Source organism: Impatiens glandulifera, chromosome 7 (assembly GCF_907164915.1).
Source record: "Impatiens glandulifera chromosome 7, dImpGla2.1, whole genome shotgun sequence".
Classification (NCBI taxonomy): Eukaryota; Viridiplantae; Streptophyta; class Magnoliopsida; order Ericales; family Balsaminaceae; genus Impatiens; species Impatiens glandulifera.
The window spans coordinates 4,249,388-4,276,215 of NC_061868.1; the positions used below are offsets into that span (position 1 = coordinate 4,249,388).

The following is a 26,828-nucleotide window of genomic DNA, read 5'->3' on the forward strand; positions in this document are numbered from 1 at the left end:
AAAGAAGTGTAATGTTTCAAGTCTAGATATATTTTTTACCTCAATCATTTTTAAGAAAATTGGAGAATTAACATCCATTAACTCTTGATGGAGTCCTCGCTTAGTTTCTATTTTTAATCTTAAAATTAAGAAAATGAAAGATTTTGAACAAGTGTTATGTTACAATGATTAAATGGTTTTTGATTACTTCGTTCATCTTGAGAATTGGTAATTAAAACATTACATTTGTTGAAATTCGATAATTAAATTAGTAACATCTTTTATTTATTGATTGATTGAATTATCAAATTGAAACTATTTATTGGAGGACTATTAAAATTTTGGACATATTCTTTTAAACCTACGATTTAGGATTTCTTATTATTAAAGTTATACAAAAACGAGATTTTGTCTTAACAATTTGAATAACCGTTAACTTATTATCTACGTGACATTTATAAATAAATAAATGATTAATATCACTAATTTAAGTATTGAATTTCAACGAATTAAAAGTTTTAACTACCGAATTTCAGACAATCTAGTTAAAATCATTCTTATTTCAGTAGTTAAATTAGTAACATAATTTTTTATTTATTTATTTATAAATATCGCATAAATATCACTGAAATTCGGTAATTAATTTAATAACATGAATATTTTATTTATTTGTAAATATCACATAAATAATAAGTTAACTGCGATTGAATTTAAAACAAAACATCATTTTGTATAACTTTAACAATAAAGAGTCTCCAGTTGCGAGGTTTGAAGAAGATGTTCGAATTTTCATTTGGCCCCAACAAAGAGCCTCAATTTGACAATTCGACTTTTATTTATTTATAAATGATACGCAGATAATAAGTTGTACGGCGTTTGAAACCGTTAAACAAAACCTTGTTTTTGTATAACTTTAACCATAAAAAACCTTAAATTATAAGATTTGAAAGAATATATCCGAAATTAATCCGAATTGACCAATATGACAATTTGGTTATTTTTATATATTATTTTATTTGAAAAATCTCTTTTTTTTTAATGTAATAAAACCCTAGATCAATAGCTCCTGTTTGGTTTATTTGAAAATAAAAAGTCAGAATTGGAAAAATAAGAAAGAAGGAAAGTAGACGTGGTCACCTACGCAGTTCCATCGTCAGATTCAGAAAGCACAAAGCCGCAGCACAAATTCTCTTTCGAATATTGGAGGAGAGAGAAACTGAACGCCCTCTCGCTCTATAGAACAGCCATCGCCACTAACATCTGCGATTCTTGACTTTTGAAGCTCTATTCCTTCTCGTTCCCGATTTTGGACATTCAAGGAAGCCATGTCGTACGCATCTCGTGTTTTGTCTCACTCTAAAAAGGTTTTATTCCGCCTACCTCTTTACAATTTGATTGTTAGCATGATTATCGTTAAAATGATCCAGATTATGTTTGATTTTTTCATATAATTGGATATGAAATCGATTACAGTCCTCGATCATCTGGAAAAATGCCACTGGCTTGTTTCAATTTGATTAATTTAAGCGTCTTGAGCTGCATAGTTAATAAGGCTGATATGAGACGCAACTTTTGGCAAAATCACCTGTTAAAAACTGTAGCAGCAGATGTGACAAAATTGAGTGAAATTCATGATATATGTATAATTATGCTCTAGGGTTCTCAAGTCTTGACAGGCTTCTTAGTCTGAAAATGGAATTCAAGTTACAGAAAACCAGTTTGCCATTACATTGTTGAAGTATTGTAATTATCAATTGTTTCTTTAAAGGATATAATTGTGCTTAAATTCACCATCTTTTGTTTTGTTTTGTTTTGCAGCTGACAGTTCGTGGCTTTTCAAGTAGCATAAGCACTTCCATTGTAGGAACAAGTAAGCACCTGATCCAAGATCCTGCTATCTCAATATTTCTTTACATTTCTGAACTGGCCATCATATTGAATTTGGTATTAGTTAGTAATAACATATCTTGTTGCTAAAGTTAGCTCTTAATGAGCTTTATGCTATCCGCTGTATGGATCACTTTGTTAATGAAATATAAGGCTACAGTTTGACCCCAATTTTGATTTTTTGTAGTTTCATTGCTCATGTGAAATGGGTGAAACTAATGGATTAATGAAATATAAGCCTACATTTTGTGTTGCTAAAGTTAGCTCTTAATGATGCTATGACCAATTGTATATTTGTAATCTGAGTAGCTTACCTAATGAACTTTCTGTTATCCTCTGTAAGGGTCACTTTGTTAATGAAATATAAGGCTACAGTTTGACCCCAAGTTTGTCTTTTGTAGTTTCATTGCTCATGTGGAAAATGGATGAAACTAATGGATCATCTTGTCTAAGAACTACTTTTGAGATACTCACCTGATGTTTAGTTTGTGAATGGATTGGTAGAATATGAGTTGATTAGTAGTACTTTCCTATCCGTGTTTTCTATTTTGTGCTATGGATACGCGAGTGAGTAATTATCAATCTATTTAGTTACCTTGAACAACTTTGTTACCCTTTTTTTTGTTGCCTAAACTTCTTTATGATTTTAATTGTAACATTATATTTGCTCATTCACAGAAATTTGAGTTCTTTCTCATCTGTCACTTTTTGTAGGGAGAACTGAAGTTTGTAGGACGAACACTGGATTCATTTCAAAAGTTGATAATCCCAAAAATTGTTACACAGAATCAAATATTGTCCTTTTCAAGGTATTGGATTTTAATCTATTCTTTATCTCTGTCCCAATCTTTTGAAAAGATGAAATGATTAGGGTTAGTGTTACTGAAAAGGATAAGAGAGTAATAAGGCTATGGGCCGATGAAAATTATAAAGATAAGGCTGAAAAGTTGTAATTTTGCAAAGCCCAATTAGATACAAAGGTCGGGGAATATATAAATACTTAAAATTACAGTAAATAATTTGTGAATAAAATTGGATGTTTGATCTAATTTCTCTTGATTATAGTCTATTCTTGAGGTTCTTCATATTATTTATCTCCATCAATCTTTTGGAAAAATTGTTTTCATTCATAGGAGAGTTGGATGTTGTGTTTGTAGGTCCGATCTTTTGGAACACATGGGTTGAGCATGTTGAAGACATCAATGAAGATGGGAACCCAAGTTATGGGCTCAGTGTCCCAAGAAGGTTATTCTTGGTACTTTCTCTTTAACTCTTTCATGTTTATTTTATATAATGAGAATTAACTACATTTCTTCGTATTATTGTACGTACTACCATGATCCTATTTGGAAGCACTTTTATTTTTGTATCTGGATCTAGTTGAGAAACTGCCAAAAAAAAACTGAATTTGTGTGAGACTGAGTTCAGTTTCCGATCCAGATGGGAAGACAAATTGGTGTTTCCAAATGAGCTATATTTCCACCCTCAATCTACATCTATCTATATGGTTTCAAATGATAGTCTAACCAAATTCTTTTATTAATTGGTATCAGCTCACAAGTCACAAGGAGAGGCTATTCCTCAAATTCAGGTATGGTTCAATCATATACTTGGTTCTGTTTTAGAAAATGTTGTTGATTGCAAAATCTTTTTGACCTTGAATATTATATTCATTCATGATTGGTGTTTTTAAATATATATAGTCTTGTAAACCTTGACTAGCTGGTTCATTACCATTATCAAAATGAGAATTAATCTAGTGTCACTATTTTTTTGATTTATTTTGCTCATTTTACTACTTCCATTTTAATTATTTTGGGTAATATGTTTTCGTTCGTTGTATATACCCTGCTGATGCTATTCATAATGTTGATACCCATACTGTTTGCAAACAATTCTGGAAATGCAGATCTTCCTCCTCACCAAGAGATTGGGATGCCTTCACTATCACCAACAATGACAGAGGTAGATTCTCAACTAAAAATGTTCATGCACTTTCACAGAATTATCATTCTTGATGACGGTTCAATCAATGCAGGGGAATGTTGCTAGGTGGTTGAAAAAGGAAGGTGACAAGGTCTCTCCTGGTGAAGTTCTTTGCGAAATTGAAACGGTTGGTTTTTTATGTCAGTTGACTATGTCAATGATTGCATGAAATGAATCTTACATTTGATTCATGTCAACATTGAAGGATAAAGCCACTGTTGAGATGGAGTGCATGGAGGAAGGTTATCTTGCAAAGATTGTAAAAGGTGATGGAGCCAAAGAGATCCAAGTTGGTGGAGTAAGAAGTTCCTCTTTCCCTTGCTATTTGTTATTACTGCTCTTTTTTTTCTTTGAAAAATGATTATTATCCTCTTTTCTTCATAAGCAATTGGTTATTTCCAAACAACCTGTTTGGTGTAAGGGATATTTGGGTAAAATGACCAAAATATCCTTATTATTTAATATTTGAAGATGTTATAAAAAAATTATGTAAGTGTAATTTGATATTTTGGTTGCTGATTTAGATGTCGTAATGGTAGATTTAGAATAATCCCGAATAACCCACATCAAACAAGGTAAGCCACAATAAATGCGAAGGTCACATCAACAATGTGAAAAACTAAACCAGTTCAGTAAAAGTTATGCGATGAATTATTGTTGGTCTAGATGGGAGATTTCCTAGCACACTCATATCCTTTTATTGGTTTCTTCTGTTTCAATTTGCCCCATCTTTTCTACATTGCCTATTATGTTAATTCAACTTGTCTTATTTTGTTAATTGAAATAAATTCATATCACTATTATAACGAAACCAGCTGTTGCTTGAAGTATGTGATTTCAATCTTCAGGATTTTGCCATGTAAAGATGGCATTTAACTTAAATATTAAATAATTGTGATGTAATGGAATTGAATTTCATGTAGCAAACTCTCTATAATACATATGTTTCTTTGTGTCTCATATTCTGCAGATAATCGCCATAACTGTAGAAGAGGAGGAGCACATTGCTAAATTCAAAGATTATAGTCCTTCGGAATCTGACGCTGCTCCTGCTCCTGTTCCTGCCCCTAAACCAGCAACTGATTCTGCCTCACCAAAAGAACAGAAGATTGAAGAACCAAAGGTTGCCAAAACCAGTTCAGCTCCTCCTACTGATGATCGCATATTTGCTAGTCCTCTTGCACGGAAACTAGCAGAAGACAATAAAGTAATCATGCAATTCCTATGTTATTTCATGAATAGATACATCTATGACCTTAATATCCTTAACTGCTTTCTAACTCATTTGGACACAATCCTTGGACATAGGTGGATCTTTCAAGTGTCAAGGGAACAGGTCCTGATGGACGTGTAGTCAAAGCTGATATTGAAGAGTACTTGGGTAATAAATATATATATTTTGTTTTAAGGGCTTGTTCAATGTAGGGTAATTTGGGTTAAATCCTATTATTTTTGCTTGTTGAGAAAGTGGATTATTTGGGGATGACCAAAATACCCTTTAGTATTATTTTAAAATGTTATAAAGAAAAAAATATGGGTATTTTGGTATTTTAATTAATGATTTGAGGGATTGATGAGATATTTGATTATTTTATATAATCCAAATAACTCACAATAAACAAGCCCTAAGTTCCATGCTTCATTTTAGTTTGTCCTTCACTCCTTTGTGTTTACATCTTATGGTCACTTTGAAGTTGATATGATTGTATTACTGTATAGGCCCCATTTGAAAATGCTTTTGGTACAAAACTTTTGGATTAAAAAACATATATATGTGAGATTATATTTGGAAACTAAACTTAACGAAGGCACAAATTCAAAAAATTATTGGTTGTTTCTCATTTGACTCCGGTTACAGAAAGACATAATTTATTGGTTGTTTCTCGTTTCATCCGGATAAAGAACAAAAATCATAAGTTTTTCCAAATGGGGCTATAAAATATCTTGTCCTTTGTTTGACTTGTCATTTTATGCAGCTTCTCGAGGTAAGGAAGCTCCAAAGGTGGGCCCCAAGGCTGGCACTACTGCCGCAGATTACACAGATCTCCCTGTTTCTCAAATAAGAAAGGTAACTCATAACCCCATTCATGAATAATTGTTTGATGATTCTTTACCTATTTATTTGAATGTGGGGTAATGTGTCCAAGCATTGTTTTCTTTGAGAAATTTGTGTTCTTTGATTCTTATTCCAACTGGTATGCTTCTCAGATCACAGCTTCGCGGTTGCTGCAGTCGAAACAAACCATTCCCCATTATTATTTGACTGTAGATACTTGTGTCGATAAGCTGATGAAGTAAGTACTTTATGGACATAATAGCATAAGTTCAGTTTTTTTATCTGACTTTGTATGATGTTTACAGCTTGCGGAGCCACCTGAACACTCTGCAGGAAGCTTCAGGTGGAAAGAGAATATCAGTTAATGACCTAGTAATCAAGGTACATACAATACTCGATTTGTGTGACCACTGTCTCATCATCAATCACTTCTTCCATCAAATTGTTCAAATCATCAACTAGAATAAAGAATAATGTGTTCTTTATAACATTTTAAATTATTAATTAATAAGGATATTTTAGTCAGTTTACACAAATAAATCACTTTTTACAGAAAACAAAAAATAGTAGAAATAAGCTCTCGCTAATTTTGGAACTAGTTGTATCAGTTTCACAGTGGATTGCTGAATAGAACTATGGAATATCTTACGGTTTGTTTGATGAAAATTGGATCAATGACCAAAATAACCTTTATATTTGATATTCTAAAACAAGGAATAAAATAAGTATATTTTGCTAGTTAGTTGCTTTAATAGAAAAATTGATGGGGTGACCGCTGATGGAATGTGGGATTATCTGGATATAACCCACATGAAGCAAGCCTTTAAGTACCGGATTGTTGTCTAATGATTTTCCAAGGCAAAATCATCTTTGTTAAAGTGGGATTTCGTCTAGCATATGATTGATTAGATGCTGATACTCTGTCTTCAAACCCTTCTGAACATTTGCTATTATTTTCTTCAATTCAATTTATCTAAGACCTTGTTTAGATATGGGGTTATTTGAATAACTAACTAATTACTTTCCAAATAACCTTGTTTGGTGTAAGAAGTGGGTTATTTGAAAATATTCGCAATAAACCCACATCAAATAAGCACTAAGAAGTATTCCATTTTCAATCTGATTGAAACCTAAACTTGTAACCAGGCTGCTGCTCTGGCTCTTCGAAAAGTTCCTCAATGCAATAGTTCATGGACAAATGATTATATCCGCCAGTAAGTAAATCAAATAATCAAAACATCATTTATACTTCCTCTCTTATAAGTTTATAATCCTTATGTTCCAACAATCACATCTAGGTATCATAATGTTAATATCAATGTAGCCGTCCAGACAGAAAATGGATTGTTTGTTCCTGTGATCAAGGTTAGTCATTTAATTCCAAAACCTGTCATCTTAGGCTAACATTATGCTTAACTCGACTTAATTATCTGATTACATAATTTGCAGGATGCTGACAAGAAAGGCCTGTCTAAGATTTCTGAGGAGGTCAAACAATTGGCACAGAAAGCAAAAGATAACAGTTTGAAGCCCGAAGATTATGAGGTTCTAGTAGCGTTGTTACATTTAAACAAAGTTCTTCGAGTTTGACAACCACTTCTAAAAGTTCCTTTTATTGGTTTCTGATTTTTCAGGGAGGAACTTTTACTGTGTCGAATTTGGGAGGTCCTTTCGGTGTCAAACAATTTTGTGCAATTATCAATCCACCCCAAGCCGGTATTCTTGCAGTTGGTTCTGGTAAGATGATTGTTACCCTTTTTTTTCTGGAGTTCATTCATATGATTCAATCGTAGGAGTCTCCCTCATTTTGGGGGTTTCATTATCATAAATCATCACTTTGAGATTTTCTTGAGCAGCGGAAAAGCGAGTTGTACCCGGTTCAGGCACTGAGGAATTCAAGTTTGCCAGCTTCATGGCTATAACATTAAGCTGTGATCATCGCGTTATCGATGGTATGTTACCTTACCACAACTCATCAAATTGTTTTTTGCTAAGAACAATTTATCAATTAATTTAAATAGTTAAGTGCTTATTTGATTTAGTGTGGATATGGATTATTTGAATTTAATCTCAAATAACCCATTATCTCATTATCAATCGTATCATTCAAATCATCGACCAAACTGTCTATTACCTTGTTTGATATGAGGTTATTTGAAAAAAAAAACTAGATTATAAAATCAAAATCTTATTTGATGGAAAAGTTGATTATTTGCATTAAATTACTAGAGTATCATTTTGTACTTAATATTTAAATTTTAAAATAAAGTCGTGTAATTTGGTATTTTTATTAATGATTTGATTGAAGATGGTATAAAAAATTAATTTGAAAAATTCCAAACAATCCAATATCAAACAAGCTCACTTGTAAAAGACATTGTATATTTATACCCCTTGTGTCTTTTACACAAATAACCCAATTTTCAATATACTAGTTATTCAAAAAACTCAAGATCAAACAAGGTCTAAGTTATTATTTAAAATCACTTAATTATTTAGATTTTTATAAAACTTAGCCAAAAAGAAATTAAGCCTTAATTTGGTAACCATTAAATTACTTAACTATGTTTATATAGTAGGTTAAAACTTATCTTTAAGACTTACCTTACCTCCTTCCACTTAAATTTATTATTTGTTCCTTAATTTCTGCAATGGTTTTGTGCCAAAACTGTAATGTATATTTTATATTTATCATGAAACCTGAAATTTGTATATTTCCCGAATTTAGGTGCAATTGGTGCGGAATGGCTGAAGGCATTCAAAGGCTATATTGAGAACCCCGAAACAATGTTGCTATAAGTTAAGTGAATTTTTTCTTACTTTGAGGTTCAACGCTCTAAGTTAAGTGACGTTTCTCAATTTTTCTTACTTACGGAATCAACCCGAATTCTTAAACATGAGCAAAACCCCTCTTTTTTTTGGGTTGGGGTTCCCAATCAATAATAATAGGGGCAAGAGGTGTCTGGTAATTTTGTTAATAAATGGGCATATTATTTGCGATTAATTTGTTCGCTAAACGAGTACATAAAAACCCCTCCCCCATTCTGTTTGTATTTCATTTGATTGAAATACTTTTGATCCAAAAGTATTTAGCAATTCAGTTTCATTTCACCAGCAAACATTTATGATATTTTTTTTCCACATTTGTGTGATGTCAATGATTTAGAATATATATAGCCAATTTTCATAATTTAGAAATGCAGAGAACATGAAGAAGAGTGCTTTTCTATTGATAGCACTATTTTGAGCATGATCTTGCTTCTTGTTTGAATATATAAACCATTTGGAAACATCAGATTCTATATTAAAAATTGTCAATAAACTTAAAGAATTTGTGTCTGAATAAACTATTGTCAAGTGTGATCTCATCTATATATAATTCATTAAAATAAAGTCTTACCATTTAAAATAAATTTTTAATTTTACAAATATATATATAGATAATATAGTTACAATTTATAGTTTTTACTTTAAAAAAAGATTGTGTTTATTTCTTATTTTTCAAAATTAATATGCATAGTTTGTATAATTAGTAATAATTTTTGACAAACAAAATGAAACCAATCGAAATGGTTAAATAGACCAAAATATATTCAAAGTCACTTAATCATTAGCTTGATATAAGATATGTTTTACTTTTACCTTATAACCATTTTATTTCTTCCATCTCAATCTCTACACTAACATCAATATGATTATGACAACTAAATAAAGAAAATGTTTTATCTTGAAATTTTTTATCCTCAATTCTTATGGCTCGACATGTTGAGTTTCATTATTAACGGTCAAAATGCAACCGTTTTTCATAACTTCTAAAAAAAAAAAAAAAACATTTTTGCTCTCACCGGGCTCTTCATCCTCATGTGGAAAGCCTTTTCAGATATTTTTTTTCATTCTTCTTACCTCTCATCTCGTAAATAAAGGCTCAATATGTGACGTGGATTCTTCTTCAGTTATTGAAGTGTTTTTTTCCTTCGAACTTATTTTGAAAAATATTTTCTTTTCATAATCATTCGAACTTTACTTATTATATCTTTCATCTTTTCATATTTTAGTAGGAGCATTATTTAGTTTAAAATGTTTATTCTTTTCAATATTTTCAAAACTAATAAAATTAATATTTCTTATTTGTGTAATTAAACACTTTTATATTTTTATATTTGTGGAGTTAATAAAATATATTAGACTATCTAATATTACTCAATATTTTTTTATTATTAAAGTAATTTTTTTTATTAATTAAAAAATAAAAAGTATAAATTGAACATATTTGAATACTAAAATTAAAAGAAAAATTCTTTTTAAACAAGTATCTCATATCAGCCCTGTAAATGAATTAAATATATATAAATTAAAGTTTGTTGTTTGAATTTATAAATATATAAATAAATAAAATATTATATTGAGTTAAAAAATAAATATTAATAAAAAAAATGAGTGAATTTTAAAAGATTTTGGGTGGACCTACTAATTGTCACAATCTTTAAAAGTTGTAACAAAAAATTAAAAAGATTACTTTTTTTTATATATATAATTTTTATTGGGAACATAATAATATATTTTTGCTTCATTTTATATAAAATATTACTTTTTTATAATTAAGTTTTAAAATGAATTTTAACTCCATTTAGTATAAATATTTTAGTATGTGACATTAATGTTATGTATATTATGATCTCTATATTAAAATGTCATAACAAATAGGTAAATAATTATTGAATTAATTTTTTTAATAATAAAAAAAAGGTCAATAATTGAGTTTAAATATATATCAGAAGATTTAAATAAATTAATTAAAGGTTGAAGAGAAAGGGTTATTATATCAATAATAATGTATATATGATCATCAAACAAGTTATGGGTAAAGAAAGAAGCTTTACTAAAGAAGAGCTAAATCGTATCTGTTTTCATTGTTATTGTAAGTAGGAGAAGCAGATAACGGTGGGCTTTCGCGGCAGCTTTTCCCGGCGGAGAACTGCTCTGATCCGCCGGTAGCTTCTTTGCTCTGTCTGCGATACATACATAGGCAAGCCTTCTCTCTCAAATTCATCTCTTTTGGTAGACTAAAGCTTATGTATAGTAGTTGAATCGATTTTCGTTTTGATTTACAAACTGGGTTTGTTTGATCATCTTCAATTTCACGACATTTCTGATGAAATCCCACTGTGCCCTATTGCAGTAAATTGAGATTAATTGCTGGGATTTTTATAGATGAGCTTCGATTGAAGAATTGAAGCTTTAATAATTGAATTATAGGCTATTTTGAACGAACCCTTTGATTGTAAGAAGTCATTTCCTAGAATCCAACATTTCAAATGAAAGAAAAATGAGTTTCTTGGTTTCTTAATAAAACTATTTCTAACAAATCCCACTGATCTTCTCAACATCTCGAATGCTTTAGTCATGATATCAGCAACTTGTTTCTTAGTCCTGCAATGAACATGTTCTATAAAGTTCTGATTGGATAGTTCTCTAATGAAATGGTATCTTATATGGATGCCGCATGCTCCTCTTTCCAGAACTCATTACGACACTCGATTGTTACACAACATACTATTCATTGAGTTCACTATAGTTCGATTCCTCCTCTCAGCCACCCCATTTTGCTAGGGTGTATAGGTTTCCCCTTTTCTTCACAAAAATCATTAAATTCACGAGTGGTAAATTTCCTTCCCAATCATTACGCAAACATGCTAATGGTTCTCTACATTCATTTTCAACTAGTAGTTTAAAACCTGTAAAATCTTTCAAAGCATATGATTGCTCAAGTAGAATTCAAGCTCATGTCTTTCTACTAAATCATCTATAAAGGTGTAAATACCTCTTTCCATTGCTGGATGCTAGAGTAATTGGTCCATATATGTGAGAATGTGAGACTTCTTTTGTGGTCGTGTATTAACATGAAACAACATGATTCCTCTCTTTATTTATGTACAACATGGTTGCATTAGTCCTTCGTGGGATGAGATAGATCTCGTATTCATCCTCAAATTAATATGATGGTCGACGATTGTAGCGAACTAATGGAAAACCTATTAAGAGAAAATGAGTCGGTCACCTGATAGAAACTGGAGTTGAACTACCAGACGGCTCGGATGCGTTCAACAAATCCAATTGGATGAATTAAAAGTTGTAGGGTAAAATATTTTCTTTACTAGAGCAAATTTTGGATCGAATTATTTACAAATATGTTGAGACTCGCTAAAAAGCAAGTTTGGGGTAATGAATTCCCTTAAATACCCTGCGAGGAGTGTTCAAAGTATTGTAGATGAAAGAGGAGAAACGGTCAAATTTATGTGAGTAACAAGTTAGATGAGAAGCAATGAAAAAACCATGTTGAGAATCACATCACTATCATCTTTTTCACTTAATTCAGCTCCAAGCACATAGTCTTTTTGCCAATTAGGAGTCATTCTAATTATTCCTTTTACAATGATATATTAAATTCAGTTTCCACTATTCTAACTTCTTCACAATCATATTGTGGTTTTGGTTCGACAATTAATTTTTCCTCATTATCACTTTCTTCTTCTATTACACTACTCTTCCACTCTATCCCCTTGTTTGCTTGAGGTGATTCATCCTTCCAAAACATGGAAAAGCCATGACTGATTTGTTACATTCAATTATAGTTTTCAAAATCTTTTTCACCACATGGTGATCGACATGTTTTACCATTGCTTCTCATTTGATTTTCTGACTTCACCTCTCCTTTTTTTCATCCCCAATACTTGTAACTCTAGTTATAGGGTATTTAGGAGGGATCTCTTTACTCTTTTAATTCCCCTAAACTTGCTTCAGTTAGTCCCAAACGATTTTGGAAATACTTTGACCCAAAATTTGCTCAAATGTTGCTCTTTTAGTGGCCCGGTAAGGAAAGTGTTTTACCTTATAGTCTTTGATCTTTGGTTCTTCCAATTGGGTTTTTGTGCTTTATTAAGTGTAAGATGTCTGGTGTTCAATTAAAGTTTCTACCAGGTGCCACAACTCATTTTCTCTCAACATGTTTTCATTAGTTCGATTCAATGGTCATCTAACCATGTGAATGCAACATCTATCATCTCAAGAGAGGTTTAGTTGTGGCTATAAAAACGACCTCAACTATAACGATGATGTCCAAACATGAATCCTGTTGTTCTGTGTTTTCAAACCAACACAGAAGAAGTCTCCTGTTTGTTACATTGCAAGTTTGGTTCACCTCAACTATAAAAGTCTCTAGATCGTGCCTTACAAAAAAATGGTGGAAGGCCTAGCAATTTTCTGTCCACTAGAGGCAAAGTGTCCTACTGTCTGATAAGAAAACAACATCGACAGAGGCACTCAAAGAAGAGAAACAAGGACACTCCAACTCATATACTTTGACATATGTGGACCAGTTAGTCCAACATCCAACAATGGAAATATGTAGTTACTTATCTTTGTAGATGATAGCAACATGGAGACTCCAACTCATATAATTTGACATGTGGACCAGTTAGTTAAACATACATGCAATTACCAATTGTAAAAGAGTCGAAAGATACCAAAAACTAACAACTCTTTATTAACAACCATTGTTAAAATAAAGCAAAATGCAGCTAAACTAAGACTTATAGCTAACTGAATCTTAAAAACATAGGTAAAAGGTGTAACAAAGACTAATTCTTCTATTGACTAAATCTAACAGTTCATCCCTTAGCAATCAGTTTAACTATAGTCTTAGTCTTTTATTAAAACTATTTCTAACAGATACATAGTTATTGTCTACTCAAAATATCTGAAAAGGCTCATTAGGGTTCCTGAAATTCTCAAATATTAGGCATCTCTGGTTGCATTTGCATAATGATGCAATTCTTACTATGGCTGAAATGTAATCCACCCTTTTCGATTTGCTTCTGTTTTCATGTTCTCTTCTTCTTGCTTTGGCATTATGATTCATCTTGAATTACAGAAATTTACAATATCTGCTATCTGTACTTATCTTTCGACTGGAACCTTAAAATAAGTTCTTTGACAGGTTTTGTAGATAAAGGGAAGAGACTTCGGAATCAACATATCTATGGACCAAAGTATAACACATTTTTTAATCTAATGTCATGACTCATGATCCATTTATCTATTTTTCACCTTAATAATTCTAACTTTGGATGGTTGACTCTAATCTATATAACATTGTTGGGGGATAAAAAAATTATTTTTTTTAGAATATTGAGCCTATGTGGAAACTTTATATTTAAAATTGACTTCTTTTTTGGGGGATACGATTTTTTCTATATCGTAATTAAGATTATAGTGTAATTTTGTTGCTTCATTTGTTATACAATTTTTTTTTTAAATCATGATCTGAAGTATAGTCCAATTTTTTTGTTTTATTTTTTTAGATCATTTCGGTTTTTGACAAACATAACAAATATAGATTTTTCTGGATAATAATCAATATGAAAAATGGTATACCAAAACAACCCCATGTAAATTAACACCATCACTTGATCTGGTGATTGAGAATTTCCTTGTGCTAAACAATATTAGAGTTAATTATGGATGCAAAGGAGAATGAGAATGGAGATTATACACTTATAAATGATTTGGAGAAAGTGGATGATCAGTTGGGAAGATTTGACAAGCCTCTTCCTTGTTGTGGCTGTGGAATAGGATGGTTCTGGTAAGTCTTTTATTACTCGACTTCCTCTTTCACCTCCTTGGTTACTCCTCAAGTGTTTTTCTTTCCCGGACAGTTTTTTGGTGGGGTTCTTATGCCCTTTAACCTGGTACTTTGCCTCATTTCTCTACCTCTTCAAATATTATAACAAGGATCCTAGGGAACGAGGTGGGCTTGCTGCTAATACAGTAACGGTAAGTAAATGTTTCCTTAACTTTGAGAAATAGCTAGCATTGTATATGATATAATCTTAAATTAAGTGGATTGCCATGTTTTAGCTACTAGTGGGTAACTTTATGATTGACCCTGATTAATTACTTTTAGTTCAGATAGAGTGGTAATAATCCTTTTTTTCAAAATTGGTAGAAAGCAAAATCATGTATTAACTATAATAGAAGTGTGAAATACTTGTTGAAACCCACATGGGTAGCTTATAAGTAAAAGGTTAGGTCTAAGGGACTTATCACCCATGTCTTAAGTTTGATTCTCATTGATAGCATCTGAAATGAAGTAAAGGTCATAGCAGCAGGTTGTTGTGTTAGGTTCTCCTAGGTAATCGAGGTGCATGTAAGCTAACCTAATTCCCTAGTCATAAAAAAAACTTGTTGAGGACATACCATTTGACAAGAAGGACATGGTGTTTTGACAATATTAACATTTTTGCGGGGTTTATTCTAAGACCAAACTTATTTATTTATTTTTTACTTAAAGAGGCTAGTACAATATCCTACCGCCATGACCCTACTTTGATCAAGATGCTTTCAGTGCGAGTCAAACCTTAACATCTTAGTTCAAGACTCTTCCCACTTGATATACCTGAGTGGGTACATCTTTGTGATATTACCTGTTACAGGGCCGACTCCAGATTAAGCCTACCAAGTCCCAGGACTAGGGCAGCCCCACCCCCTTCCCTGAAAAAACAAAACAAATGTATTATGTCTTTATCTTACCTTAATTTTAGGATTGGACATTTGGTCTAGAACTATGTGGAATGATTCCACCATTGACAATAAATAGAAATATAAAAAGTAAGGCCATCTTATTTGTGATTCTTATTTTGGGTGCAAAAGGTCCCGAGTTCAGTTCTCGGAACAGCTGCTTTGTCTTTTATGATTCTTTTTTCGTGAAAAAAAATAAATTTAAAAATGGATTACTTGTTCGTGAGGTCATGAATGATTCTGTATCAATTGATTTATTATGGCTTTGTATATGTTGAATTGTTTTCAATCTCCATCCTCGGGATATATTCTGGCCTTGTGTTTGAGTTCTTTCCTCTATTTGTCTGGTTTTTTCCCACTTGTAAAATAAGTGCAAACTTAAACTTTTCAAAAGATATTTGGAAATCCATTTTTAGGTGTTTCTTCTAACATAGAAGTTTCAACATTATTTTAAAAGCACTGTCAAATCTATAGAAGCAAATCCCACAATTATCTTAAATGTTGATCCCATCTGAATCTATATCTGAATTATTGGAAAAAATTAATAGGCGAGAAAAAATAATTAATTGTGATAATCCAGCACATCTCAAAACGATTTGAATTGTCTAAAGATTGGTTGCAGGCTTTGATATTTACAGTGGCGTTGATTATCGGTTTTGCGCTTTTCATGTTTCTTTGACGATGATGATCATCTGCGAAAGGTGAACAAGAAGTAACAAAGGAATGTTCATCTGAAATCATCTCCATCCAAATATTTGTATATAAATGGATATGAAGTTGTGTATTTAGAACAAGGCTTCTTAGATCAATGATTAATGGAGAAGAAAGACCATTTTCTTATATCAACTTTTACTTCTTTCCTTGTAAATTTATTTATTTTTCAAAAACTGAAAATTTCATTACACAATCAAAGCTTGTTTGATATTGGGTTATTTTCGTTTTCTTTCTTTCATTTTTTATTATTAGATGAAAAATTAGTTTATTTGGTGTTTAATCAATTGAATTACTATCATTATATAAAAATATAAGTATTTTGATTGATAATCATAGTTTATATTTAGTACAAAATTATAAATAAAGTAGGATCTTCTCAACTTAAGTCTTACATCATCAAATCATAATTTTGTAGATTTCTCAATTGAATCCATGTGTAATTTTTTTTTTTTTTTTTTTTAAATCTCATTTTTCAAATTATAGGTAGAAATGGCTCCCATAAAGTCTTCTATATGTATATGGGTTACCCATTAGTTTATTTACTTTCTTTTTTAAAATAATTGATGGGTTATCCAATAAATAGTTTACTTATTTAATTTTAAAATAATTGATGAAAAAAATATTTAAAAAAGATGGCTTCATAAGGAAGATAAATAAGTTATTTAAAGTCAATAATATGACCGTTTGAGAAGGAACAAAAGAGTAGCCGCGTAATCTATCTACTCCACCTGGTACGCTCATGCAAAACGAGTGAAGAATATTTTATTCATTTTTATATACTTTTTGATTCCCCTTTTCATATTTAATAAATTTATTTATCTTTTAAATTTAATAGAGAGAAAATGAAAAAATAATTATTATTTTTTAGTGAATAAATAAACAAACAATAATTCATCAAAATCAAAATCATACCGATTCAAACCACTTCATTTGTTGTATCAACTTAATCTGAAAGAAAAAATATTCAATTTGTCCAATATTACATTGGATATTCAATTATGATAAGATAAAAACCGATATATTATACCCGAGTTTTTAGATATTTGTTAAGAAGTTTGAATAGATACAGCTGATATGACAGACTTACATATTTAGATTATAATCCCAATTATTTTTTGGTAAATTATCTTGTTAAAGAAATTGTCGAACTTTCAATGATAGTAGTCGTCCGATGCAGAGACGGATATATGTAGGGGCTCGACCCAATCAGAAAAAAATAAAAAATTTACTGTTTAAATTTAACTATACCCGCTAATTTCTTAAAAAAAATTTAATTTACTTGAATGTTTGTTTATCTAATTATTAAAAAAAATGGTAAAACTTACATTTATCCATTAGTTTTATTCAGAATTTTCTTGTTAGTTTTTAAGCAAATTCTAACCTATTTTCTGAGTCCGTCTCTAGTCTGATGTGTATCATTTATAATACTATTATTATGACGTTTTTTTAGATTAGTTCTGGAAAGTCACTAAAGTCTGTCAGAGGTTCTTCTCAAAGATTTACGTACTCGATAATTGATTGAGTGCCGTTTTTTTTCAATATAATATTTTGTCATTATTCTTAAATACCTTTTCATTTTTAATATATATGAACTTTTAAAAAAAATCAATATATTATGATTGTACATGCATACATTCAAATAACCAAACAAAATTGAGTTAAAACTACAGTGATTATATGGATATCCAACTTCATCATTTCGTTTGTATTTAATAAAAAAATGTTATAAGTAGTTAAATTTTGTTTGATTAATATTGAAATTGGTTAAATTATTATAAAATTGTCGAAAATTAATTATTAAAGGTATAAAGCTGGATATCAAAAAAAATATGAAATCCACCCAAGAATATACTATACATCCACTCCGCCGAATATAGGACTGGATGATAGATTTTAATAGAGAATAACAATATAATTAATAAAACCCTGCTATTCAATTATTGGACATTCACTTCTAAATTTCAAATTGTGAATTGTAATTTAATACGTTATGATAAATTATGTGTAACTTTTTTTTTATCCAAGACATCAATGTATCTGTCTCGATTTTTATTATGTGTTATTTTAAATGAGTTGTATAGAGATTGTGTTACTTTTACAAAAAAAGAAAAGGGTATGCTGAGTAATTTATTGCTGGATTTTATTTGTAAGACAAACTAATCAAGTAAATGAATAAATTTGAATCCCAATAAAGAAATATTACTTTTGCCAAAGTTCATAAGCCAACTATTACAATCAAACCAAAAAATACATGACTACACACTTTTACCAAAAGTTATTAATTACAAGTGCAAAAGTTATTACAAGTGGAAAGTAAATACATTTTATTTATTAATGTACTTAATTACACATATATAACTTTTATTAAAGCTTTGTTGAATTCAGTTTATTTAAATAATCTAAACTTAATAAAAAAAAAATCATTTTATCTTATACATATTTATTATGTCACACAATTTATTAATTAAAATATCATTTATTTTAAATTATTACTTTTATATCACTTTTATTCTAATGGTTAAATCACTTTATTTCATCAAATAAATTAAAATATTTCTATTTATTTTTTATAAAATTTAAAACAATTTTTTTACAAAGATTGATTTATTTAAATAACCTTGAGACAGAAAAAATAATAATTATTGATAATTTTAAAGAGGGGTGTATAATTTAAAATAAATAATATTTTAGTATTTTAGTTAATAATTAAGTGACATGAAATAAAATGAATGAAATGATATTTGAGTAAATAACTCAAACCGAAGAAGGCCCAAAATCAAACTAGCTCTAAAGATAAATTATTATTAACAATATCTTTAAAATTTTCTATCAAAATAGTATAATAGATTTACAACGGAGCCGAATAGTCTTTAGGCATCGATAATTATATGTAAGTATGATCATTATTGATTTGGTAAGTTTACAAAAATGTTTAATTATTCAGCGGGGTATAGCATTTGGAGGAAAATTTATTCTATGTGGAAAAGTTTTTGTGAGCAGTCTAGATTCATTGTGCGAATGGTTATTCGATTAGTTTTAAGGATGACATTTGGTATTGTATCAAAAATCTAGCTACGGTATCTTGAGTTTGCTTTCATTGTTACATGTAAAAATATCACCGTTAAAGACATGTTTGATCCTTAGTCTAGTAGTTTATCTAATCGAATTAGATATAGAAGGAGATTAAATATTATGGAGACTTCGTCATAAATAAATTTTTATTTTTGATAGGACGCAAGCAAGTGCCCCTTCTGAACAAGACGTTATGCGTTGGTAAGATATAAATAGTTTCAATGTGGGGCATTACTACACGTTCTTCGCTAAGATAATTCCATATAATTTTTGTTGGGAAAAATTTTGGGAGTCAAAGATTCCATCCAAAATCTCGTTCTTTGCATGAAATTATTACAAATGATATGTGCATGAAAAAAAAAATGTGTATTATGATTAGTCGTACTGTCACGAAATGTTGAATCAAGAACTCACTTATTTTTGCATTGTCGATTAATGCTAGTATTTAGAGTTTTTTGTGGAGTATTACTGAGATTCATTGGGTGATGTCCAAGTCTTTAGTTAGTTATTGTAAAATTTGGATTGACGTAAGTGTGACAGACTTATATATTTGAGTTATCATCCCAAATAATTTTTGATGAACTATCTGGTGTTAGAGAAATCGTCAAACTTTCAATGATCGTAGTCGTCAAATTCGTATCATTCATAATGTTATTATTATAACGTTTTTTGAGTTTCGTTCAAGAAAACCAATAGAGTCAGTCGGAGAGTTAGTTGTTCTTCTCGAAAATTTACGAGCTCGATAACTTATTTAGTATTAATTTTCTTGTTTTTTTATTTATTTTTTTTTTATATTTTTTATCGGTGTTGCGTGCTTAATCGATTTCATTCATTTTTAATATACATTATTTTAAAAAAAATAATAATAAATAAATAAAAACAATATCTTTAAAAAATTCATCATTTCTTGAAACTTGAAACATAGGTCCTTACCTATCACTAAAACAAAAATGAAAGATAAAAAACATTATTGAAACAAAAAAACCCTAAAGCCACATTATTTTAATAGTCCATATAAAAAGTGATGGTATATATATATGACATGTTTTTTTATATCAAAGTTTATTATTCGAAAAAATTAGCACGTTAGCGTCATTACTTTTTTTTCTTAATAAAATTTGAGCCTCAAATTATTGTTCTCTTAACGAAAATATTTTACTAGCTACTTAAGTCATTCTTTATCTTATGTTTATTATTCATATGATTCTTGGTTATGATGAGACATTGTTTGACCATTTTCATCCACATAATTTCATTTTAAAATGACTAATCTTGTAACTAAAATTCATTTAAAATTGTTGTTACGTAATCTTTTAAAAAAATTATAGTTTATAATCAAATTTTTATCAACAATTTATTTTATTTTCACATCCATCACTAAAATATTAAAATACACTTTAAATTATAAATTTAATTTTTAAAATATATTAACAATATCAAATTATTATTTATATTTTCTATTAATTCCATTTAATTTCTTTTAGAACTAGTTTGTTTTATTTTTTATTTTAAAATTGTTAAAATTCACTTCTTTTTTTCTTTCTTGCAACTCAAGTTAGATTTTTTCCTTTTTCTTTTCTTTCTGTGTATATATAAATAATACATAAAATAAAAATCAAATATCTTAAAATTTATTTATCATAATATTATTTACATTATTATATGTAAATTTTAATTAAATTAACTTTAATATAAAATAGTATATTTTCTAAAATGAATAAATATTTAAAATATATTATTTTATGCATCAAATTATTTATTAAAATAAATTAACTTATAAGACACTAATATTATAAAATATATTATTTGTCTATACAAATATTTAATGAAGAGAAACAAACATACTAAAAGAAGAGAAAAAGGAAAAGGAATGAAACAAAATGTGAGAATGTGTAAATTAATGTCAAAATTATAATAATTCTCAATTTTTTCAAATAAACCAACAACTCTTGTGACGTGTAATATTTGATTTGATGAAATAATTTGTGGTTTTCTCATTTAGAAAATGTGTTAAAATTATATTATAATATAATATGATTAGCCAACACTTGACAGTTTTCAACAATTGACAACTTTCTTTGGTAAGCATATTATATTTATATATATTTTATAAATATTAATAATATCATTAACAGCTTCATATGAGTAAAACCGCGGAACAAGCATTAATTAAATATTATTTATTTCTATTAAATTAAAACCTAAAACTGATATTGTGTTCTCTCAAATCTCAATTCATAATAAAACCGTAAAATTTAATTCAATGTTCTTTTTAGTATAAAATTATTTTATCAATAATATAAATTATTCTAAATGACAAAATCTCAAATTGAGTTCATTTGTCAAAAAAAAAAAAAATCATTTTGTTATTTTAACATAGATTTATTTTGGTTAGGACAAGTTAACATGACTGAGACTCCACCCTCTACCATCATTTTCATATATGTTTTTTTAAATATGAATCTAGATAAACAAATTGACTAAATTCAATCAATTGCACCTTAAAATTATATTTTATAAAATCTTTTTTTTTACAAGTAATTAGGATGACAATTTAGACAGGTTTAATAATTTGTATAAAAAATTCTAACATAAACTTTGTGTATATATATATTTTTAGGAGGATTGATAAACTCAACAAAAATTTCAGCGATAGCAAGTCCACGAATCCGATGTGACCTTCCACTATTTTTACGTTTTGAAACGTGCATTTTGGGTCCCGAAACGCTCATTTCAAGACAAGATTTTTTTTCTTCTCGAAATGAGTGTTTCGGTACATTTTAATTTTTTCTCTTCTACCCACGTGCATTTCAGGTCCCGAAATGAGTGTTTCAGAATATTTTTAATTTTCTCTCTCCTACCCACATACATTTCAGAACATTTTTAAAATTTTATCTCTTGTATCCACGTGACATGCTACGTCGATTGTGACATGCTACGTCGATTCGTGAACTTGCTTTCTCTGAAATTTTCGTTAAATATATCATTTTTCTATTTCTAATTGATCCAAACTCGATAGAATTGACTTATTGACCGTGACTCAACTCGTATTAACTTTATTTAACCTGATAATATTAATATGACATATATGATAACACCACATAAATTAGGTTAATAAGTTATGTGAGTCTACTTTTGGTCTTTATTAATTAGGTTAAGCAAGTTCCTCGGGACTCAAAAATAATTGTCAAAACATGATTTAGAATAATCTTTTTCCTTTTATATTAATATAATAAATTTAATATATTTTTTCTTTTTTGAATTTAAACAAATCCATAAAAAGGAAAGCAACCACAGCACACAAACGAAAAACATCAATTCATCTCTTTCCTAAAACCCTCATTCTCTCTCTCTCTCTCTAAAAAAAATATGATCATGGAAGAAGATGGAGAAGAATCACCAAGGACACCTTTCTGGGTTCAGAGCTCTCGCGGTCGCCAATTCAGAATTTCATCAATTTTTCTCAATTCCACCATCTTAATCATCTTCTTATGTCTCTCTGCAATTTTCTCCATTTTATTCATAATCCCCTGGTTTCTCTCTCTAACATCCCAGATTTTCAGGCCTAATTTGGTCAAGAAAACCTGGGATTGGCTCAATGCAGTCTTAATCATCCTTGCTTTAATCTTCGGATTTCTCAGCCGAAACAAGAATACTGATGATGATCGAAAGCTTGATGAAGAAGATAGGACCTTATCGATTGCCAATAAATCACGATCACACTTTCAGTGGGATCGGTTTTCCGATGAAGGAACTTCAGATATTGGTTCATACAACTATAGTTCTAGTTTTGGATTGAAGAGAAATAGTTCATCTTACCCAGATCTACGTGATACAACTTCGTTTTTTGATCATCGGAAGTTTCTAGATGATACCCATGTCGAGAATTCCAGATTCGTAGATCCCGATCAAACACCCGTGAAGAAAGATCTCACTTTTGAATCTGATGGGTCTAAAAAGATATACATTCATACAAAAAAAACGATTCCCAAGAAGGAAATATCTCACACTCCGGTGCCTGTGCCGTCGCCGCCGCCGAAGCGGCCGTCATTTCCTCCGTCACATAATGTTGAAGAAAAGACAGATCGAGCATTGAAACAAGTGACGGGTCATTGGGAAAACATGATAAAAAATTCTTCAAAACAGGGACCGCCGCCGTCTACGGCGGCGCAATTGCCGGAGAAGAAGAAAAGTAACAAGAGTGAGAGAAAAAGAAGCGGAGGAACGGCGACAAAAGATTTTATAAATTCGTTTTACCATCAGAGTAAGAAAAAGAAGAAACAAAGAGCACAAAGTCTCGACAATTTCGAATCCTTATTAGAACAAATTCCTCCTTCGCCACCATCGCCGCCGCCACCTCCGCCGCCGGCGAAGACATCTGTTTTACACAACATCATTTCTAATAAAAAAAGAAAACCCAAAAAGATCATATCAGTTCCAGCACCACCTCCACCGCCGCCGCCTCCGGCGGCGAAACCACTAAAGATAAGAACTTTAAACAGGGTAGGAAAAACCCAAGAAGATTCTTCTCCGGAAACAATGGGAAACGAATCACCTCTTATTCCGATTCCTCCTCCGCCGCCGCCCCCGTTCAAAATGCCTAGCTGGAAATTTGTTGTACAGGGCGATTATGTTAGATTGGGAAGCTTTAACAGCTCAATTAGTGAGTCTTCTGATACTGAGGAAAGAGAATCTCCAATGAGCGACATTTCAATTGTTGAATCGAGTGGGACCCATATCACGGCGGCACCGGTGGTGGCGCCGGAGAACATCACGGCGGCGCCGGCGCTGTTCTGTCCGAGTCCGGACGTGAATACGAAGGCTGAAATGTTTATAGCTAAATTCAGGGCTGGGCTTCAACTACAAAAGATAAATTCACTAGAGCAAAAACAAAGATTGGGTATGTCTAATCTTGGGCCTCAAGCCCAAGATCAGGCCCAGTCACAGGCCCAATTAAGAAATGCAAGAAAATAAAAGTATTATATTACTGGAGTTGTTTTCGATGGGATTTATTGGGTATTATTATTGGTTTGTTTGTATTTTTTCTTTTTTTTTTAAATGTTATACATTATTTAGCACATTCAATTCTTTTTATTTTTTTTCAGAAAAATCAAAAACAAAAAGTCTTAACTGTTGTAGTGCATACTTGAATTATCAATGATGTAATATGTATGTTTGGAAATGGTTAATTAATAGCTTTGTTAATTATTCTTTTGAAATGTTTTTATTTTAAATTTAGAAAGCTACAAAATTCACATTCTAAAAATTAAACATTTCTAATTTGGAAACACTCTAAATCCATAACTAAATTTGAGAATTTGATTTAATTTAGATGAAATAATATTCTTTATTTATGTATATACTAATAATTTAAATAATATTTCATCTTTTAAAGCTCAATTTCACCTCAATTTAAAATGATTACTTTAAATTTATTAAAATTGAATATAAATTTTATTTAAAATATTTAAATTAAATTAAGTTATAATGGTGAAATATTGTATTATATTTGGTGTGATTAAACATGGGTTAAATATTTTAATTGGATCACATTTTAAATGTTTAGTTGGATCAACTATATTTTAAAATTATTGAATAAAATTTGAGCTGGATAATATTAATAATTCAGTTAATATATTAGAATATGCAAAAGATAATAAAAAATATAAGTTTTAAGAGTATTATTAGTTTACCACAAATAATTCAGTATTGAATTGCTTACCACTAACATTTGGAGGAAGAACTCCATTATTAGCTAGGTATGAAGTGTCTATTTGACAAAATTATTTAATTTTTATTTATATACATATATGTATTTTACTCAAAACATTAATTTATTATGTGCAATTACTTTGAAGAGCTATGGGAATTGGTAGCTTCAATTATAAATAATAAATATACATATACATACAATTTTTTTTTTATTATTATTAAAGTAGTTACGAAATTTTAAGTTATAATTTTTTCATAAGGAAATTTGTACAAAGCCACTAAACTAAAAGAGGATTCATATCAATGATTTTTTTATTTCTTTTTACAGTGCATCAAGTTTTCATCAAAATTCTAAAAATAAAATAAAAATTGAGATGAGAATTATTTTAATGAGAATCATATTATGAGACCTCAAATTATAAAACCCTTAATCTAAAAATAGTGTGATCTAAACTAATGGGACAAGATTCAGATGAATTTACACTTTTGTTATAAAAAATCATTTCTGTCATTTAAAAAAAGAAGTTAAAACTCAACCATTATTGTGTTTTTTTTATTCATAAGAAGAATTTCCAACCTAGCAATAGTGTTCCTAGCTAATAAGTTCTTTCACTTGGTTATTTTATGGAGAATCAAAATGACTTCTTCCCATAAATATTCTTATTCAAAATAAGAAAGGCATTTGATAATAAAAATTAATGACTATAATTTTGAGAAGTTAAACCCAGAATTATGTCACTTCAATTCTAGATAAGAATCGAATATGACATCTTGATATATTGGCTGTATGTATAATATCTAGGTATAGGATAATAATATGTATAATAAATTTAATTGATTATTTGATTACAAAATTATCTATCTACAGTATACAGTGTTTATATCCAGTATAAATTTTACTAATTTTTTATTTTCTTATTTAATCTTACATATAAAAAAATTCTCAACATACTCTTTCATTTTTCATCTTTCTTCTTACCCAAATGAAAATACTGTATGAAGATTAGAAAGTCATTCTTGGAGGAGCTTATTCTTACTTTTGCAGAGGAAGATACTAAGGATAGGAGTCCTTATGTATCATTGGTTTGATGGATTCTTGTATCTTGATAAAGGGGAGCCAACGCCACACGGAGCGAAGAAGAGCTTGCATTCTTGCTATAAAAAATTTCTGTAATTTGAATCGCTCTTCAGCTCATTTAGGCTCCAATCTTTATTGATGGACGACGTTGTAAGGGCGATAATAATCTTCTAATAGACAAGCGGCCTTGAATAACCACGATATAATTATGCTTCTTTGATAATGTGTTTTTGAATTCATAGCTAATATTGTCCCGTCAACTTCAATGCTCTGTCCTTCGGTGAAAAATGGTGTTTTTGAGCTACTGAAAATATGTTATCAGCTGCTTCTATACAAGAAAGATCTAACTGATGAGCTTCTCAAGTCACTACAAGTTGAATTGAAGCTTAATACTCGGGTAGCAATGCTTATTGTGAACAGATAACCATGATGTTATGTAACTAGTGAACACAAATGCAATTCATGTCAAATCTAACATATATTGGCGAATGATAACTTCTCTCGTCTCCATCATTGCACGGTAATGTGGACCGGTTTGTTAGATCTTTAGTATTGATGGGAGTGTTAATTTTCTATCTAACAAAATGGTGTGGTGCTTCTGATTAGATAATTTAGGAATGTTAGATCTTTAGTATTGATGGGAGTGTTAATTTTCTATCTAACAAAATGGTGTGGTGCTTCTGATTAGATAATTTAGGAATAGGGGAGATGTGGCTGATGTTGTTGTTGCAGGGGTGATGAAAGTATGCTTAGACCAAAGAGAACAAG

The 26,828-nt window shown here is 29.9% G+C and overlaps 3 protein-coding genes across 5 annotated transcripts; all 3 read left to right on the forward strand.

Moving 5' to 3' along the window:
• Nucleotides 1-1,114: 1,114 nt before the first annotated feature.
• On the forward strand, nucleotides 1,115-9,027 carry LOC124945488 (dihydrolipoyllysine-residue acetyltransferase component 3 of pyruvate dehydrogenase complex, mitochondrial-like). Its single transcript, XM_047485933.1, has 19 exons — nucleotides 1,115-1,343; nucleotides 1,798-1,849; nucleotides 2,581-2,675; nucleotides 3,024-3,121; nucleotides 3,420-3,457; nucleotides 3,776-3,831; nucleotides 3,905-3,979; nucleotides 4,058-4,150; nucleotides 4,823-5,059; nucleotides 5,161-5,233; nucleotides 5,829-5,920; nucleotides 6,061-6,146; nucleotides 6,214-6,289; nucleotides 7,055-7,122; nucleotides 7,207-7,273; nucleotides 7,358-7,453; nucleotides 7,543-7,645; nucleotides 7,765-7,860; nucleotides 8,637-9,027. The coding sequence occupies exons 1-19, from the start codon at nucleotides 1,305-1,307 to the stop codon at nucleotides 8,705-8,707; spliced, it is 1,611 nt and encodes a 536-aa protein (XP_047341889.1). The 5' UTR covers nucleotides 1,115-1,304; the 3' UTR covers nucleotides 8,708-9,027.
• A 1,754-nt stretch (nucleotides 9,028-10,781) lies between these two features.
• LOC124944476 (60S ribosomal protein L18a-like protein) lies at nucleotides 10,782-16,416 on the forward strand. 3 transcript variants are annotated; one of them, XM_047484739.1, is made up of 5 exons: nucleotides 10,782-10,934; nucleotides 13,905-13,956; nucleotides 14,417-14,549; nucleotides 14,623-14,740; nucleotides 16,096-16,416. In XM_047484739.1, the coding sequence occupies exons 2-5, from the start codon at nucleotides 13,947-13,949 to the stop codon at nucleotides 16,111-16,113; spliced, it is 279 nt and encodes a 92-aa protein (XP_047340695.1). In that variant the 5' UTR covers nucleotides 10,782-10,934; nucleotides 13,905-13,946; the 3' UTR covers nucleotides 16,114-16,416. The 3 variants fall into 3 exon arrangements, with proteins under 3 accessions (XP_047340695.1, XP_047340692.1, XP_047340694.1); XM_047484736.1 differs by having other exon boundaries at nucleotides 10,786-10,934; nucleotides 16,107-16,416; XM_047484738.1 differs by lacking the exon at nucleotides 13,905-13,956 and having other exon boundaries at nucleotides 10,787-10,934; nucleotides 16,107-16,416.
• Nucleotides 16,417-22,645: 6,229 nt separating this feature from the next.
• LOC124946208 (serine/arginine repetitive matrix protein 1-like) lies at nucleotides 22,646-26,484 on the forward strand. Its single transcript, XM_047486780.1, has 2 exons — nucleotides 22,646-24,170; nucleotides 26,303-26,484. Exons 1-2 carry the CDS (start codon nucleotides 22,646-22,648, stop codon nucleotides 26,482-26,484), a joined length of 1,707 nt encoding a protein of 568 aa, XP_047342736.1.
• Nucleotides 26,485-26,828: the final 344 nt, after the last annotated feature.